Source organism: Artemia franciscana, unplaced genomic scaffold (assembly GCF_032884065.1).
Source record: "Artemia franciscana unplaced genomic scaffold, ASM3288406v1 Scaffold_2834, whole genome shotgun sequence".
Taxonomy (NCBI): Eukaryota; Metazoa; Arthropoda; class Branchiopoda; order Anostraca; family Artemiidae; genus Artemia; species Artemia franciscana.
In genome coordinates, this window is record NW_027063591.1 from 11,758 (window position 1) to 30,700 (window position 18,943).

Consider the following 18,943-nt stretch of genomic DNA (forward strand, 5'->3'; position numbering starts at 1 on the left):
TATATATATATATATATATATATATATATATATCTATCTATATTCACAGGTGGGACATAGGGACACAACTACAATGGCGCGTAACTATTATGGCGCGTAACGACTTACGCGCGCGGGGGGGCTTGGGGGGGGGCGCGAAGCGCCCCCACCAACTAGGTGTTGGGGTGGCGCGAAGCGCCACCCCAACAGCTAGTATATATATATATATATATATATATATATATATATATATATATATATATATATATATATATATGTATATATATATATACATATATGAATGTATGTATATATAGTAAAATCAGTATATTTTAGATATCACAATATTAGTGTTTTAACCTTAGCTTTTGGCATGGTCTACTCGATTTGAATTGGGCTTACTTTTCGACACTTTAGTTTTTATCCTACAGAGAAGTGTTGGAAATATAATAGTTACAAAATTGGATTTTACGAAACGAATACATTTTGGTATGGGGATTATTATTGTATATGTAATGTAATCTTAAAACTCGGTAATTCCTTGAAATACATCAAAGCAATAGTGATGACTGTGAGCATTTTCTCTTGTTCAAATTGATACTTTATATCAGTTATTATGGTATGAAAAACGCATAAAGTAGTTTTACAGCTTTGATCGTTTGGATACAAATTTACTTCCGATGCTAGCGGCTGGAGCACAGCTTAGATACCAACACAGTTATGAAAACTCGATTTATTTTTGGGACGCAGTGAGCGGTAGTGATGCTAGCGACTGGAGTACAGCTTAGATACCAATACAGTTATGAAAACTCCTAGCTTGCCCATGGAAGGTTTTCGTACAGAGCTCTGAACTTGGCGCCTCCTCCAATCCCGCGCACCGACACGTAGATTGTACTACAACACCATAGGCGGGAACGATATTTTGTTTTGTTACATACGTGGTGAAAATGCAAGGGAGATGGCGCTCCGCTGTGCTTTGTTTTACTCGGAATAAGCTGAGTTGGAGAATAGAATAAGCTGTTATGGTATGGAAGGTTGATTGCTTGAAAGAGAAAAAAGCGGTTCGAAGATTAACTATAAGCTATAACTATAACTAAAATACTATTTGACGAAAATTTTCTTAAACTACATTTTAGAGATACGAGACGAGTGTGAGAGCGAAACGTCTTCCCGAAACATTAATTACGATAAATTAAATCATTTAATAATTAAGCACATCGCCACAATACTTTTGCCAACAGGGATTCGCACGTCATAAGTCACGAAGGTTTTTTCGTTAGTCGGTTTTGTACTTTCGTCTTCTTTTAGCAGAAAGTGACGCTAAATGCTATTTGACAACAATTTTCTTGTCACAAGACTTTCAGAAATGGACAAAGGATTGCCAAAGGGGCACTGTTAGTGCTTTTTCGACATTTTTTAACTCTGGGTGACCCCGCGCCAAAATTGGATAAAAAAGGCAACTTTTTGAAAAAAGGACACCTTTCGACATTTTTTCAAAATCAGTATCATATTTATTTATTTTCAGTATTTATGGCACTTAGTATTAACCAAGTGACATATAGCGATCGCAAATTCTTTCGGTCTGTCCCGGTTTTGCTACTTTAGGCACTTCCAGGTAAATTAGGACGATGAAATTTGGCAGGCGTATCAGGGACCGGACCAGATTAAATCAGAAATAGTCGTTTTTCCGATTTGACCATCTGGGGGGGGGGGGAGAGTGGGGGGCCAGTTAATTCTGAAAAATTAGAAAAAAGGAGGTACTTTTAACTTACGAAGGAGTGATCGGGTCTTAATGAAATTTGACGTTTGGAAGGACATCTCGTCTCATAGCTTTTTTTTTAAATCCCGACCGGATCCGGTGACATATGGGGGAGTTGGGGGGACACCTAAAATCTTGGAAAACGCTTAGAGTAGAGGGATCGGGATGAAACATGGTGGGGAAAATAAGCAGAAGTCCCACATACGTGATTGACATAGCTGGAACGGATCTGTTCGGTTTTGGGGAGTTGGAGGGGGGGGGGGTAATTCTGAAAATTAGAAAAAATGAGGTATTATAAGTTACAAAGGAGTGATCGTATCTTAACGAAATTTCATATTTAGAAGGACCTCGTAACTCAGATCTGTCATTTAAAATCCGGTCCGGATCCAGCGTCATTGGAGGGGGACCGGAAATCTTGGAAAACACTTAAAGCGGAGAGATTAGGATGAAACTTGGTGGGAGGAATAAAAACATGTCCAAGATACGTGACTGACATAACCGGACTGAATCCGCCCTCTTTGGTGGAGTTGGGGGGGGGGAGTTAGTAATTCGGAAAAATTAGAAAAAATGAGGCATTTGTAACGAACAGCTCATATTATATGAGCTCTTCGCTCGTCCGGCCTCGTCACAAGTGCCATATGAGCTCTTAGCTCCTGTTTTTTAACTGCGACTGCTTTTAATTTGTTCTTTACTTTTTCTGCTTCGTTTTCGTCTTAGGTATTTATTCCCGTATCCACTACTTTCCTTTTCAAAAGCGCGACAATTCTAAAGTGGTGAAACATGTTGTTTCCGTGTGGTTTCTTGTTTGAAAAAAAAGTAAGTATATAACTAACAGCGTTAAGTAGAAGCTTAGGGTGTTTTACGACTTGCAGCCTACAGGAGTATGCAGAGGTTAGGCCTATCTGATCCTGATCTGATTTGCTGCTGCTTTATCATTTTTGGAAGTGGTTGAACCTCACTCAGTTAATTTCCCGAATTAAGACATTAGGCCTTTGGTAAATACAGCTTAGGTCCACATGGGTCATACATTAGCCGTGCCATGAACACTCTAACCCACTAGAAAATTCTCTGGTAGCAGGTGACCCACTGGCGCAAAACTTTTAAGCCCTGTCATCATTATGGCGTTTTCCGGCCAAGACAGCTGAGGCGGCTCATAGTGAAGACAGGTTTTATCGCCATTTCCGTTTTCCCGCCGTTTCCGAGTAGACATTTTTGCAGAAAGCAACACATTATTTCATTCATCTTAGTTATACTGCAACTTTTCTTCACGTTCCTGAAACACCGCAAACGCGGCACAAATGCTTCAGAAAATGAAAAGCTACTGTCGTCCAAAAAGCGGCTAAGCCGGCTCTGTTGTCGGAAAACGCCTTCACAAAGATAGTGCTTTACGGAGTTTTTGGAAGAAAACTAACTAATACAACCAAAAGTTCAAGGGAACTCGAAGAATGGTACTGACTTCTTTTCTTCTTCGCGTTTTAGGCGATTTGAGGTTTTACATGTGATTTTCCTTATTTGAAGTCCCAAAAAATTTTGGCAGCCCTGAATGGACAGTAAGTCGATGCAGTTTTGTTACAACACATGAATCAGTCATTCAGCATTATTATGGCTTTAACGGTACTTGTATCAAGAACAAGAATAAATATTTATTTTATTTGTTCATATTTCCATTATATAGTATATTCAAATGTTTATCCTTATTTATTCTTGCTTGTATCAACCTAAATTCTGTGGAAGTTAACTCGACACCTCTGGGTCGCACACTTCTGCTCTTTTCTTAGGTGACAACGTAATAGTATAGAACAATTAACTTCATGTATGTTAATTTCATTTTTTAACTATGAGATCAAAATAACTACTATGACTGTACTTTGCTTCGATAAAAAAAAAAAAAAAAGAATCGCATAACAATGGCTTTAGGACTTGAACAATCACTAATATCGCACCTGCTCTAGGGATTATGAACTCATGAGAAAAAAAGAGCGACCTGCTAATTCTTGCCTGTTGGGGGTTACGATTGAGCTGCTGATTGACGAATCGCACCATATAATAAAAGCGCATTCTAAGAAAATATTTCACAACCCTCTCTTTGGAGAAGTTCAGACACTCAAACGGGCCATCAAGCTGTATTGCAAGACGCCACGCTCTGCTAACCAAGCCAGGTTCCCAACAACACTCTTGGGATTCCTTTACTGCGATTTCCTCATGATCTTTACAGAATTGGATTAGTTCTAGAGAAGGAACTGTTAGGCTAGAAAATTCCCTGGATAAGTCTTCGTACGCTTTCATTATCTTGAAATCATATTCTGGATCAAACAGAGAATCATCGGACTGAGTGAATCGCTCCTCACATTCAGCACAGCTGCACCAAAGTAGTTTTTTCAGCACAAAACCGACAACGTACGTGAACTTGCCCTCCTCTAAGGCGTCCATACCATCTTTGTCGTCACCTTTAACGTTGTCAACTGGCGTTGTACATGCGCGCACACGTCTGGTGTGCTCTGATCAACGCTGAATACCAGAGCAATCTTTTTACAGTTGCCACTATCTTTCATTGGCGTGGAAAAATTCCTACAAAGAGCAAGTTTGTATAAATTTGAGAAATCAAAGGTGGTTGGTTTGTCACACAGACTACCCGAACGCCTTATTGTCCCGAAGAACCGTTCTAGACTGTCTTGATTCAGGCGCCGAGTACAAACAAACTGGGAGTCTCTTGTACACAGTTCTTCCGTGATCCCTTGGATAGCGGAAATAGACAATAACAAGCCCTTCACACAGTATATCCTAGAATCCATAGTCAGAGATGCTAACTTCTTTCGACTGGAGGAGCTGAACCAATTCATTCAAAGCCTTCAGCCACGTGGTTTGAGTTAGTGGGTTTAACAAGAGTTGTTGCGTCAACACAACGATTTACTTCTTCATCGTTTCGAAAGCATTCTCATCTAAAATAAGATAAATTTTGTCAACTTTATCAGGTTAAAATGACTAGCTAATACTTATGAAATATATATATATATATATATATATATATATATATATATATATATATATATATATATATATATATATATATATATATATATATATATATATACAGATATGTGAGTTAAAATAGGCGTTTGCCGAAAATTCATTGAATCCTCTCAATGGTTAGTTGGAACAGCTATGTAAAAATGTCTAGTAAGTCGGAAGAATTTAATTTCTGAAGTAATTACAAGTAGTTGCTTACCGGTTGGTGTTGTTGGAACTGGAGTGCTTGTTTCTAGTGCTGTATTACTTTCCGCTATCGTGGTTGAGTAGTTGTCGTGGAACTTGTGGTGGTCGTTGAATTTGTGATTGTCGTTGAGACTATGGTCGTATCGTGGATGTATCTTCTGGAACTTTACTGGTGGGTTGGGAAGTGGCAATGTTACTCGTTCCATTAATAGTCTCTGTCACTACTGAGTCCGGCGCTGTTTCAGAAGAAGTTGACATTAGAGTCGCCGAACTATATTTATTTGACACTTTTATGAACACTGTTTCTACTTTCGCGGTTTGATTTGCAATTGTTTATCGTCTAAGCAAAAATTAAGAACTTTTGGAGCCCTTACACACGAATTTTCACGCTTATAAATCAAAACGAAGGATTTCGCAAGTGTTAACAGCACATTACATTTTTATATTTATAGATATTAGTCGAAATTGAAACCCTAGTGTTACGAAGTAGCGAGACCACCGAAGCCTAACAAATTTTCACCCACTCTATGTTTAGAACAAAACACTGGGAAAAGAAAAGGAAAAGTACAAAAGAATAATAGCAGAAAAATAGGACTTGGATCATTGCATAAAAAACAAGCCTGGCAAATTCTAGCGGGATCAGATGCAGTGGTATTTTGTCAGATTCATTCCAGCAAAGTCAGGTATTCAGGCGAATCTGACTTCAGATTCTTCACTCCATTCATAAGTTTGAGGCCCTACTAAATTAAAGGAAACCTCAACTTTCTTAAAACTTGAACCCGCTCGCCCCATTTGAGCTAGGGTCTTCATCTCCAAACTTGATGTGTCTTATAGCCTTAGGCATTTTTGATCCAACTTTCAATTAGATCCATTACTCCATTCGCAAGTTACACTGAATTAAACGAAAAAATTAACTTTTTTAGCACTTTAAGCCCCCTCCCCCTCGCCCTATTTGAGCTAAGGTCTCCCTCCATCTCAGAACTCAATGCGTGTCATAATTTTAGGCATCTTTGATCCAATTTTCATCGAAATCCAACTCTTCATTCGCAAGTTATACTGAATTAAACGAAAAACTCAACTTTTTTAGCTCTTAAAGCCCACTTCCCTCGCCTATTTGAGCTAGGGTCTTCATATCCAAAGTTTATGCGTTTCCTGGTCTTAGGCATCTTTAGTCTAATTTTCATCAAAATCCATCTCTCCATCCTTAATTTAAACTGAATTAAACGTAAAATTCAACTTTTTTTGCACTTAAAGTCCCCTCCCCCTCCCCCTATTTGAGCTAGGGTCTTCATCTTAGAACTTTACGTCTCATGGTTCTAAGCCCCTAAGGTTCAGTTTCCATCCAAATCCGACCAGCGGTTCTCCAGCTATACTCGATTGCACAGACGGACGGATAGATTTCGTGACGTCTTAGGTATCCATGTTGCCCCATTGGATCCCAAAAAACGGGTGAACTTGATGACAGGTTCCATAAGACCTTATCCCTACACAAAATAGTACCAACAGGGTTTGCCCCAGGACGAATTGGTTCACACCCATTTCTTCCAGGGATGAGTTGGTCTGCTCCCATTAACCCAACGCAAGTTACTTTTGCGGTTTTTCACAAAATTCCAAAGAAAATCAACCAGGAAATATTTCAAATTGTTTCTCTTATACGGGGTGATCAAAGCTTGCAGAGCGTCCTGACGCCTTCCTTATGGGGAGGGGGTGCGGCTTTAGAATTTTACCGGAATTTCGCTAGATTTTACCTAAGCAAATTTCAAGCAGATTTCCTAAGCAATAATCCAGTAGATTCCATAAAAATCATCAAGTTCAGGTGAATTTAATGAATTTTTACAAAAATCTCCCCAGAGAACTTTTAGGGGGGGAGTGCAGCCCTCCCTGCACCTTTCCTCGGGACGTCCCTGACAGCTTGAGGTGGTGATGTAACCTTCGGGGTATTTCTGTCTGGCCAAAACTAAACGCTCTGTCTTGTTAGGAAAAGTTTTCAGGTTCGAAAAACCATCATTTTTCAAAAAAGGGACGAATGTTCGGTCACCCTACATTCATGCAGTGTAAAAGCTAGGGAATAAGAATGGATTGAAAGACTAACATAATGAACAGAAAATACAATAAACTGAACTTATTTGTTCGTATAAACAACGAAGGAACCGCGTTTGGTTTTAGGCAAACTCGTAGGTTGGATATATCTTGCGCCATAAAACAATTCTGGGCAAAATGTCTAGAACGCATTCGTTTCTTTTCCCGAATTATGTCGACAGGGATGGAGTGCAAGACGTCGGACTCGTTGATCGCATGCAGCCATTCTGAGATTCTAGAAAAGAACGTAGTATCTAATACGGAATCGTTGTTCGGGGTCCACGGGAACATTTCCTATTAAAGTTGTATCATTAGAAGGTGATAAAAACTCTAAAAGATAAAGAAATTCTTGATTGTTTTAATCTGCCTTTTTTCTGGCAACATTTAACTACTTTTAATAAATTTTAGCTTTGAATGAGGTTTAAGCCTCCCAAAATCCCAAGCCTCAAACGACAAATAAGTGACTCGGCCTGCTTTCAAAGTTTTGCGATCCTAACTCACCTGCTATCTGAACTCATCAAAATCAGAATTATTTTATTATTCCTAATATTCGTTAAAATTTATAACAAAGCATTTGAGGCTAGTTGTCAAGTAAAGAGACATACTTATAAAACTTAAATAATTAATGACAACCAGCTGAAAGGTGTCGCTTGAAAAATCGTAATCTGTAATTTTGTTGAACTAAATATTGGATTTGTACCATCGAAAAATCAGAGCCATCTGATGGTGACTAATTATAAATAGATTGACCGAATGCGATAGAACAGATACAGATCTGAGAAGACCGAATAAAGTGAGACCAGATCCACAATTTATTTCACGAAATTTACGAAGGGACTTACTAAATGCGGTGAAATAGATGCGGACGAAACAAAAGTTCTATTAATGCAATAAAATTAAAGTTTTATTGACTAAACCTTGAGATTGGGAGGGGTGAAAACGTCCACGGGGATCAGGAAGTTTGTGAAGAAAGGTTTAAAAATTACAATTACAAAATAATACTTAATTAGTGGGTAATAAATAATGATTTACCAAACCACCTGGGTGTCTGGGCACAACAATCATACACAAATCCTCAATTTTTCGGGCAAAGTCAGGGCGTGCTAAAATGTGCGAGCACGGGTGCTCACGAGGGTGCTTAGGCTTATAGGTTGGTGTATTTTGCCTTGCAACAAGGATAATGTACCAGCATGCAAATATGTTTTAAAAGCTAAAACTTTAATGATGGTAAGTCGTAAATCATGACGGATGAAGAATATTTATCATTAAAAAAAAAAAAAATCGAATTATTCAAAAAAGTATCTTCGAAGGAGTATTTGCTGTAGTTAGCCGAATTTTAGTGAAGACTTTCCGATTTTTTGATTATTAATTGATAGGTAAAATAAAGGAAGTTGAACATCCTATCCAAAAACAGTTTCCTACAGCATAGTTAAGCCAACAGGACATGAAATCTAAAATTGAAACAAAATTCCTAGTGAATTTGTTATTAATTAAGTAATGAAGTTATTAATTAATTAGTTAATTAATTAATTAGTTATTAAGTTAATTAAGTATGTTTGAGCTGTGGACATGGGAAGAAAAATAAACTTTATTGGTGATTAAAAAAAAAAGTTAATTGTAATTTCAGATTCTCAGTTCCAATAGATTTACTGTAGGCACATAGGTTGTTGCACCATGCCAGAAATTGAGGATTTGTTTTTGACACCTTTGTCCATGAGTGAGCAGTCCCTCGGGTCAGAAATTTTATACGTAATTAGATACGACGATTGTCACTAGCCCACACCACAGCACTTATTTTTAAATTTTATACTACTATCACTTATTATTAATTATGCTACTATTGTCTATGATTAATCTGAATATGTATTAGAAAACTTTAAATTTCTGCTGGCATCCTGAGCATACGCAATCCTAGAGATTTGCAGTTTCGCATCCCATCACTATAGATTTCTCAACCGGCATAATTTTCTCATTGCAATGAATCACAGCTTCACGATTCTATTCACGACTTCAGTCCAGTTGCTCCGACTTTTAGATTCAGACTGCCAGGTTCCTGCCTTCAGCCCACAGCATAAATACCAATACAGTTATGAAAACTCGATTTATTTTTGAGACTCAGTGCGCGGTAGCGATGCTAGCGGCTGGAAACAGGAAACTGGCAGTTTGAATATAAAAGTCAGAGCAATTGGACTGAAGTCGTGAATAGAATCGTGAAGCTGTGATTCATTGTTATGTGAAAATTATGCCGGTTGGAAAATGTATAGTGACGGGATGCGTAACCACCGGGCGAAACTGCAAATCTTTAGGATTGCGTATGCTCAGGATGCCAGCAGAAAAGTAAGTTTTCGGTCAATGTTCCTATTACCTGAACAATTGTTTTGGGACATGAAACTATTGTTAATAGATGCACTTTGACTTTTTTAACATCTTTTCTCTCTTGCAAAACTACCGCAAATTCACCGTTATGGAGCTATTCCTGCCCAAATATCCTGTATTTACACATATAGAATTGCAATCATTACCGTTTTCGTTGATCGGATATTTGAAATCGCGAATCTGTAATAGTTTAGAAACAAGTCTATGCTATATATTTGTCATCAGGGGGTGGGGGTAAAGTATAGCATATATTAAATACGTAAACCCCCCCCCCAAATGTGCAAATATATAATAACTCCATAACGGTGAGTTTGCGGTAATTATGCAAGAGAGAAAAGATGTTAAAAAAGTCAAAATGCATCTATTAACAATAGTTTCATGACCCTATAGTATTCATGTAATAGGAACATTGACCAGGTTTTCTAATACATGTTCAGATTAATCATAGACGATAGTAGCATAATTAATAATAAGTGATAGTAGTATAACATATAAAAACAAGTGCCGTGGTCCTACTTTTGGCGGTAAAAATATAGTTTAGTGACTTTTGGCTATCTCGGAAAGGGGTTAGGTTAGGAAAATGAAATTTTCAGGGATGGGTCTCATGGCTAAAATATATCCCGGGAAGGTATTTTAAAGTGCCCACCTCCTCTCTCTAGAGGGCCCTGAAATTTACCTACATGACAGGTCTATTACCTATTGAAATTTTGACAAACAACATTTTACCTTGATTTTCAGTTACCAGTTGCCTTTTCTCTGCTTTTAGTTTTGAAAATGCAATTCCTGTTATTTGAGTAGAATTCTGAGCCATATCAATGTTTTTTTTTTCAAAATTTAGGAAATGTATTTGCATATCTTTACACCCTCATAAATTGGAATTGAGCAAAATTGTGAAGCTGTAAACAATTTTATTGTATTTCATTCAAGCAGAAGATCTATTTTGCAAGGTTTCACTTTTATAACACACATATTTTAAATGTCATCAAAGATCAGGTCCCTCTAGAGGGAGAAGGAGTGGAATTTTACCCAAGTATTATTTTGTAATTGTAATTTTTAAACCTTTTTTCACAGACTTCCTGATCCCCGTGGACATTTTCACCCCTCCTATTCTCAGGTTTAGTCAATAAAGCCTTAATTTTATTTCATTAATTGAACTTTTGTTTAGGCCGCATCTATTTCACCACATTTAGTACGTCCCTTCGTAAATTTCGTGAAATAAATTGTGGATCTGGTCTCACTTTAGTCGCTCTTCTCAGATCTGTATCTGTTCTATCGCATTCGGTCAATCTGTTTATAATTGGTCACCATCAGATGGCTCTGATTTTTCGATGGTACAAATTCAATATTTAGTTCAACAAAATTACAGATTTCGATTTTTCAAGTGACACCTTTCAGCTGGTTGTCATTAATTATTTAAGTTTTATTGGTATGTCTCTTGGCGGGACAACTAGCCTCAAATGCTTTGCTGTAAATTGTAACGAATATTAGAAAAAATAAAATGATTCTGATTTTGATGATTTCAGGTAGCAGGTGAGTTAGGATCGCAAAACTTTGAAAGCAGGCCGAGTCATTTATTTGTCGTTTGAGTCTTGGGATTTTGGGAGGCTTAAACCCCATTTAAAGCTAGAATTAATGGAAAGTAGTTAAATGTTACCAGAAAAAAGGCAGATTAAAACAATCAAGAATTTCCCCATATTTTAGAGTTTCTATCACCTTCTAATGATACGAGTTTAATAGGAATTGTTCCCGTGGACCCCGAACAACGATTCCGTATTAGATACTACGTAATTTTCTAGAATCCCAGAATGGCTGCATGCGATCAACGAGTCCGACGTCTTGCAGTCCATCCCTGTCGACATAATTCGGGAAAAGAAACGAATATGTTCCAAACATTTCGCCCAGAATTGTTTTATGGCGCAAGATATATCCAACCTACGAGTTTGCCTAAAACCAAACGCGGTTCCTTCGTTGTTTATACAAACAGGTAAGTTCAGTTCATTGTATTTTCGGTTCATTATGTTATACTTTCTATCCATTCTCATTCCCTAGCTTTTACACTGCATGAGCGTAGGGTAAAGTAACCGAACATTCGTCCCTTTTTTGAAAAATGATGGTTCTTCGAACCTGAAAACTTTCCCTAACAAGACAGAGCGTTTAGTTTTGGCCAGACAGAAATACCCCGAAGGTTACATCACCGCCACAAGCTGTCAGGGACGTTCCGAAGGAAGGTGTACGGGGGGGGGGGGTCCTACCCCCCCCCCTATAAGGTTCGTGTGGAGATTTTTCTAAAAATTTATTAAATTCATCTGAACTTGATGATTTTTATGGAATCTACTGGATTATTGCTTAGAAAATCTACTTGAAATTTGCTTAGCTAAAATCTAGCAAAATTGCGGTAAAACTTTCGAAAAATTCCTATAATACTTTGAATAACTCCTGTAAAATTCTGAAGTCCCTCCCCCTTCTGGAAGGCGTCGGGACGCCCCTGCAAGCTGTGATCGCCCTGTATAAGAGAAACAATTAGAAATTTTTCCTGATGGATTTTCTTTGGAGTTTTGTGAAAAACCACAAAAGTAACTTGCGTTAAGTTAATGGGAGCGGGCCAAGTCGTCCCTGGAAGAAATGGGTGTGAACCAGTTCGTCCTGGGGCAAACCCTGTTGGTACTATTTTGTGTAGGAATAAGGTCATATGGAACCTTTCATCAAGTTTCCCCGTTTTTGGTATTCAATGGGACAACACTAAGACGTCACGAAATCTGTCCGTCCGTCCGTCTGTCTGTGCAATCGAGTATAGCTGTAGAACCGCCGGTTGGATTTGGATGCAAATTGAATTATAGGGGCACAAGACCATGAGACACAACTCAAGTTCGAAGATGAAGACCCTAGCTCAAATAGGGGGAGGGGACTAAGTGCTAAAAACGGTTGAGTTTTGCGTTTAATTCAGTGTAACTTGCGGATGGATAGATGTATTTTGATCAAAATTAGACTAAACATGCCTAAGACCGGGACACGCATCAAGTTTGGATATGAAGACCCTAGCTCAAATAGGCGAGGGGAGGGGGTATTAAGAGCTAAAAAAGTTGAGTTTTTCGTGTAATTCAGTGTAACTTGCGAATGAAGAGTTGAATTTCGATGAAAATTGGATCAAAGATGCCGAAAATTATGAATCTGAAACTTACTGTCCATCCAGGGCTGCCAAAACTTTCTGGGACTTCAAATAAGGAAAATCACATGTAAAACCTCAAACCGCCTAAAACGCGAAGAAGAAAATAATTCAGTACCATTTTTCAGGTTTCCCCGAACTTTCGGTTATATTAGTCAGTCTTCTTTCGAAAACTCCGTAAAGCACTATCTTTATGAAGGCGTTTTCCGACAACAGAGCCGGCTTAGCCGCTTTTCGGACGGCAGTAGCTTTTCATTTTCTGAAACATTTGTGCCGCGTTTGCGGTGTTTAAGGAACGTGAAGAAAAGTTGCAGTGTAACTAAGATGAATGAAATAATGTGTTGTTTTCTGCAAAAATATCTACTCTGAAACGGCGACAAAAACCTGTCTTCACTGTGTCTTGGCAGTCTTGTCTTATGCCTCAGCTGTCTTGGCCGGAAAACGCCATAATGATGACAGGGCTTAAAAGTTTTGCGCCAGCGGGTCACCTACTACCAGAGAATTTTCTAGTGGGTTAGAGTGTTCATGGCACGGCTAATGTATGACCCATGTGGACCTAAGCTGTATTTACCAAAAGCCTAATGTCTTAATTCGGGAAATCAACTGAGTGAGGTTCACCCACTTCCAAAAATGATAAAGCAGCAGCAAATCAGATCAGGATCAGATAGGCCTAACCTCTACATACTCCTGTAGGCTACAAGTCATAAAACACCTTAAGCTTCTACTTAACAGCTGTTAGTTATATACTTACTTTTTTTTCAAACAAGAAACCACTCGGAAACCACATGTTTCACCACTTTAGAATTGTCGCGCTTTTGAAAGGGAAAGTAGCGTGGATACGGGAAAAAAAATACATAAGACGAAAACGAAGCGGAAAAAGTAAAGCAGAAATTAAAACCAGTCACAGTAAAAAAAAACTAAAAATAAATAAATATGATACCGATTTTGAAAAAATGCCGAAAAGTGTCCTTTTTTCAAAAAGTTGCCTTATTTATCCAATGTTGGCGTGGGGTCACCCAGAGCTAAAAATTGTCAAAGAAGCACTAAAAATGCCCCTTCGGCAATCATGTGTCCATTTCTGACAGTCTTTTGGTAAGAAAATTGTTGTCAAGTAGCATTTAGCGTCACTTTCTGCTAAAAGAGGACGAAACTATAAAACAGACTAATGAAAAATTCCTTCCTGACTTATGACGTGCGAATCCCTGTTGGCAAAAGTATTGAGGCGATGCGCTTAATTAATCAATGATTTAATTTATCTTGATTAATGTTTCGGGAGGTTGTTTTGCTCTCTCACTCGTTTCATATGGCTAAAATTTAGTTTAAGAAAATTTTTGTCAAATAGTATTTTACTTATACTTATAGCTTATAGTTAATCTTTGCACCGCTTTTTTCTTTTTCAAGCGGAAACCTTGCATACCATAACAGCTTATTCTATTCTCCAACTCGGCTTATTCCGAGTAAAACAAAGCACAGTGGAGCGCCATCTCCCTTGCATTTTCACCACGTATGCAACAGAACAATATTGCGTTCCCGCTTATGATGTTGTAGTACGATCTACGCGTCATAGCGCGGGCTTGGAGGAGGCGCCAAGTTCAGAGTTCTATGCCAAAAGCTTCTCATGGTCAAGATAGGAGTTTTCCTAACTGCATTGGTATCTAAGCTGTGTTTACTCCTGATGTTCATTGCTTATCTAGAAACTAGAATGGCGAACGGGAAAATAGAGAGGCTTCTTATTTGTTTTGAAAACTGCTTAAGAATTGTTGAGTGCTTTCGCTTTTAAGCTTGCAATGCGTTTTATGGCATAAAAAACTTAATTGCCTTTTTAATTGTTCGAATTTTTTTAATAGTTCGAGTCTTAAATGCCAGAAAATGGCATCAGTGAGCATTAGTCCTTTGAAGCGAGTAAAATTTGGTTCTGGAGCATTTGATTAGTCTGAATCGCCTACGATTAACGAACCCAGGAGTTCCAAAGCAAAATACACGTCTCGAAAACTTGGTCGTAAAATTATCAAATTACAGGACCAGAAAATCAAGCACTTCAAAAAGTGTATCATAGATCTTCAGAATAAAGTAAAAGCGAGAACCCTGGCATGCAAAACAAAAGAATACAAAACAAAAAGAAAGAAACAAAAGAAACAAAAGAAGATCATATATCTTCAGAATAAAGTAAAAGCGAGAACCCTGGCATGCAAAACAAAAGAATACAAAACAAAAAGAAAGAAACAAAAGAAGATCATAAATCTTCAGAATAAAGTAAAAGCGAGAACCCTGGCATGCAAAACAAAAGAATACAAAACAAAAAGAAAGAAACAAAAGAAACAAAAGAAGATCATAGATCTTCAGAATAAAGTAAAAGCGAGAACCCTGGCATGCAAAACAAAAGCTGAAAAGGATGCTTTACAGGAAGCTGAAAAATGTCTGAATGGAATAGTCACAGAAAGGTTAAACATCCTTTTACAACAGAAAAAAAAAACTACAACTTCGACCCTACTTTGCCCTACCCTACTACAGCTTTCAAGTACCTACTGTTAGGAATCTACAAATGTATGTGTCTAAAGTACATCTGGTGGAGGGTTTTAATGAAAATGCATTTTTGACGTTCCAGTAAAGAAGCGTCCAAATGGTTGAACAAGATCTCTATTGTACCTTAGAAATTCTGTCAGGTGTTCAGGGCTCTCTCTTCATAATATTTTTAAAACTCAAATAAAATTTGTACAGTGCATTTTTGTTCGCATAGTTTAGTCATCCTCTCATATCATTGTCGTGATTCGTACCTTTCTTGACTGGAATTATAAGATGAAAATTACAATGAAACACAATCTTTAGCTCAAGAGCTTGATTTTTGGAATAAAATATCGTTAATTAGTTTTTTTCTGGGGGGGGGAATGAAGGGAGGGTCAGGGATCATATCCCTTGAAATTTGTAATACAATGTTAATACGTTTTTGTGGAGGGGGATCGGGCCATGGAAGGAGGACCAGTTGTCAAATCCTTTGATTTTTCGAATGAGATATCGTTAATACGTTGTTGTTTTTTTTTTTTGGGGGGGGGGTGTTGGGACATAGGGTGAGGTTCAAGGGTTAGTTCACATGATTTTTTGAATAAAATATCATTTACAAGTATTTTTTTGGGAGGGAGGTCGAAGTCGGGCCATGAAGGTCAAGCCAGGGGTCAGTTCCCATGATTTTTAGAATAAAATATCGGTAATAAGTTGTGTTCTTTTGGGGGGGGGCATGGAGTAAGGGCCAGCGACCAGTTCACATATTTTAGAATAAAATAATAAGTTTTTGTGGGGGGGGGCTGTTGGGCCATGGAGTGAGGACCAGGGATCAGCTCTCATGATTGATTATTGATAAATTGTTTTTTTGGAGGGTAGGAGGACCAGGCCATTGGGGGAAAGGTGTCATCTTCCATAAGTTTGGAATCAAATATAGGTAAATAGTTTCGCTGGGTGTGCGGGTCGGGCTTATCTGATCTTTAAACTACTTTAAAAACTCGCAAAAAAACATTATATGCCCCCAGGGCGTAAATTAAAACTTTTCCCAGGGCTCTTGCTGGTTGTGTTGATCCCGGAGTTTTTGTTTTGTGATTATTGAACTTATTTTAACAAAATGGCTACATTAAAAAATTAATCTACTGGATTTGGGGAAAAGAGGGCAGGGGGGTAGTTGCCCACCAGTCATTTTGATTCTTAAAATGGGAACTTGGACTTCCAATTGAATTAGCACCCTCCAAAGTTTATACGACCACCTCTCTCATGAAAACCTTATATACCCCTGGGGCATAATTTACAGCAATTGTTCTGGGTGCTGTGTAAACCGTACAGTTTTGTTGCATGATCTTTGGTATATTTTGAACAAAATGACTTGTTCAAAATTCGATCGGACACAGATTGGGAAAACAGGATGGGGGGGGCTATTTGCCATCTGATCATTTTTAACTATTAAAAAGGGAACTAGAACGTTCAATCTCTTGCCATTTGAGTTCCCTGCGAAGCTTATATGACCATTTGCTCTGCAAAAACCTTACATGCTTCTGGGGCAAACAGGGTGGTGGAGGGGCTAGTAGCCCTCCGATCTCTTTTAGCCTCTGAATTTTATATGTACAATTCTTCCATAAGAACAGAATGCCCCCCCCCCCCTGAGCACAACTTATAGTGCCTATCCTTGGCTCTGGAGGGTCGTGTCGACCTCGGAGTTTTTGTTATCTGACATTTGAACTACTTTTAACAAAATGTCTATCTTAAAATTCTTATCTGATGAATTTGGGAACAAGGGCCTGGGGGAGCTAGTTGCCCCGCAATTACTTTTGACTCTTAAAATGGCACTAGAACTTCAGGTTTCCTATTGAATGAGGCCCCTCCTAAGTTTATACCACAACCGCTTCGAAATGAAGTACCTCTAAGAAAAGAAAAATAATAAATAATACAACTTTGGAGCCTTATGGCCTTTGCTATAGGCAACGTTATAGCGTTAGCGTTGCTTTATATGTGATTTAACAAAATTTGAGAAAATAAGAAACTGGACTGGAACTCTGCTAAATATCGGTATTTACCTTGACTACACTATGTACATGGTAAGTATGACAACTATCAGGGATCATGAGGTTATTTCTCCATTATATTTTCAATTTGTCATCTTTTTGATCTATTATTGGTAAAGTAAGCTTGATTTTTTCATTCGTTCTTGTGAAAAAATTCACAATTTTCTGAATACAAGGAGCAACCACATTCATAGGTTGACACAGGTCTAAACCTTAAAGATGAAAGGACATAACTTTTGAAGGAGAGTGGGACTAAATGAAATAATTCCAGCTATAGGGTACGATTTTCTTCGGGAGGATTATTTTAAGCAATCTTAGGAGGAATATGTAGATACGGTTACGTTTGTAGGTATTTGGAGGAACCTTTATCAAATTATTCCAAAAATATTCTGCAAAATAAATTGAAATAAATAGATACAAAATATAAAGTAAATGTAACCTTTTGAAGGAGGGTGGAATAAAATGAAATAATTCCATCTGTTGGACACGATTTTCCTGGGGAGGACTTTGTTAAAGCAATCTCAGGAGGAGGTTGTAGGTACGGTGACATTTCTAGCTATTTGGAGGAAGCCTTTCTCAAATTGTTCCAGAAATATTCTGCTAAATGAAGTGAAATAAATAGATAGTAGAGAGCAAGGGTGTATCCAGGATTGTTGTTTAAGGAGAGTGCAGAAGGGGATCTACAGAAAAAAATATATAAAAAAACGCATCAAAATTTGTTTATATGCATTTTTGTGATGTTTTTACGAATCGTGCTAAAATTTTGAGAGGAAGGGAGTTCAACCGCATACATTTCTTAGATACGGTGCTGGTGGATAGGTTTCAAATAACGATTTACTTTATTTCTGTGATGATCTAGAAAAAAGCACAGTTAAAATTAACTATTATGATATTTAGACTTTAGAGTTTAAGTTAAGGTGTCTGGCTCACATTTAATTTTTCATGGAGTAAATATCGGTTATTTTTCTTGGATTAAAACATTTTCTCTTCTCCTTTTCTGTTTTCTTTTCTAAATTCTTCTTATGCGAAAAGGGAGTTGACATAAAAGTGACAAAACATAGTTGAAAGGCACTGTATTTTATTTTGTTTTTCTTTTTAGTTGTTCAAAAACAGATTCAAGGAGCGTTTGAATCAGGGTCGAACCTCACATACGCAACTGAATCTAATGGATTGGAAACGGATGATGGACAGTCAGAAAAATCGGATGAAAACTCGCTTGGTAATGCCGATGTAGTGACAGATTCAGTTGCTATGCAGTCTATGCATCTCCTTAACAACTCTATCCAGTCTGAAGGTGGTTATTTGTTTAAGTTCATTTAGAAAAAAAATTAACAAATTTAAACAAAGCGCTGTCATTTTTTTAGCTTTCTTTTTTTCATTTCAACTAGAATCTTTAAGGAAAATGTAGCAACTTTTCCAAAAAAAAAAAGAAAGAAAAAAGATTAGCTAAACTTAAGGAAAATAAATGGACGTTTCATAAAAAAAATTCTTTGTTGACATTTTATTCAATATATACTCTTTATCATATTAGCATTTATGTTAAATTCGAAAGGATCGATTATTTTCTGCTTCTGTGAAGGTCACTGCCAATTTCTGTAGCAAGGTCTAATGTGAAAAAATGTCTCTTGTTATATCCCTATGTAGCATCTACCCCAGTCTTATCATTTTCATCAGTAAGCTTTTCCACTTCAACAGAATAATTGGTGGATGAAACAAAAATAGGACCCGTAAAAGCTACAGAAAACTTGTGAGAATTTTGTGAGTCTATAGCTTTCTAAGGAATTAGTCTTTGGTTATATTTTTTTTTTTTTAATTTTATTTCTTGACTGTGCT

At 37.5% G+C, this 18,943-nt stretch overlaps 1 protein-coding gene across 1 annotated transcript; it reads left to right on the forward strand.

The window, feature by feature from the left end:
• The first annotated feature begins 9,076 nt into the window (after positions 1 to 9,076).
• Positions 9,077 to 18,466, forward strand: LOC136043011 (uncharacterized). The gene is made up of 3 exons (XM_065727896.1): positions 9,077 to 9,367; positions 11,203 to 11,390; positions 18,210 to 18,466. Exons 1-3 carry the CDS (start codon positions 9,273 to 9,275, stop codon positions 18,428 to 18,430), a joined length of 504 nt encoding a protein of 167 aa, XP_065583968.1. The 5' UTR covers positions 9,077 to 9,272; the 3' UTR covers positions 18,431 to 18,466.
• The last annotated feature ends 477 nt before the right edge of the window (positions 18,467 to 18,943 follow it).

Coding starts and splice junctions, on each gene's coding strand:
- LOC136043011 (XM_065727896.1), top strand. CDS start 9,273: ATGCCGGTTGGAAAATGTATAGTGACGGGATGCGTAACCACCGGGCGA. Junction 9,368..11,202: donor CTCAGGATGCCAGCAGAAAA/GTAAGTTTTCGG, acceptor GTAATTTTCTAG/AATCCCAGAATGGCTGCATG. Junction 11,391..18,209: donor TTCGTTGTTTATACAAACAG/GTAAGTTCAGTT, acceptor TTTTCTTTTTAG/TTGTTCAAAAACAGATTCAA.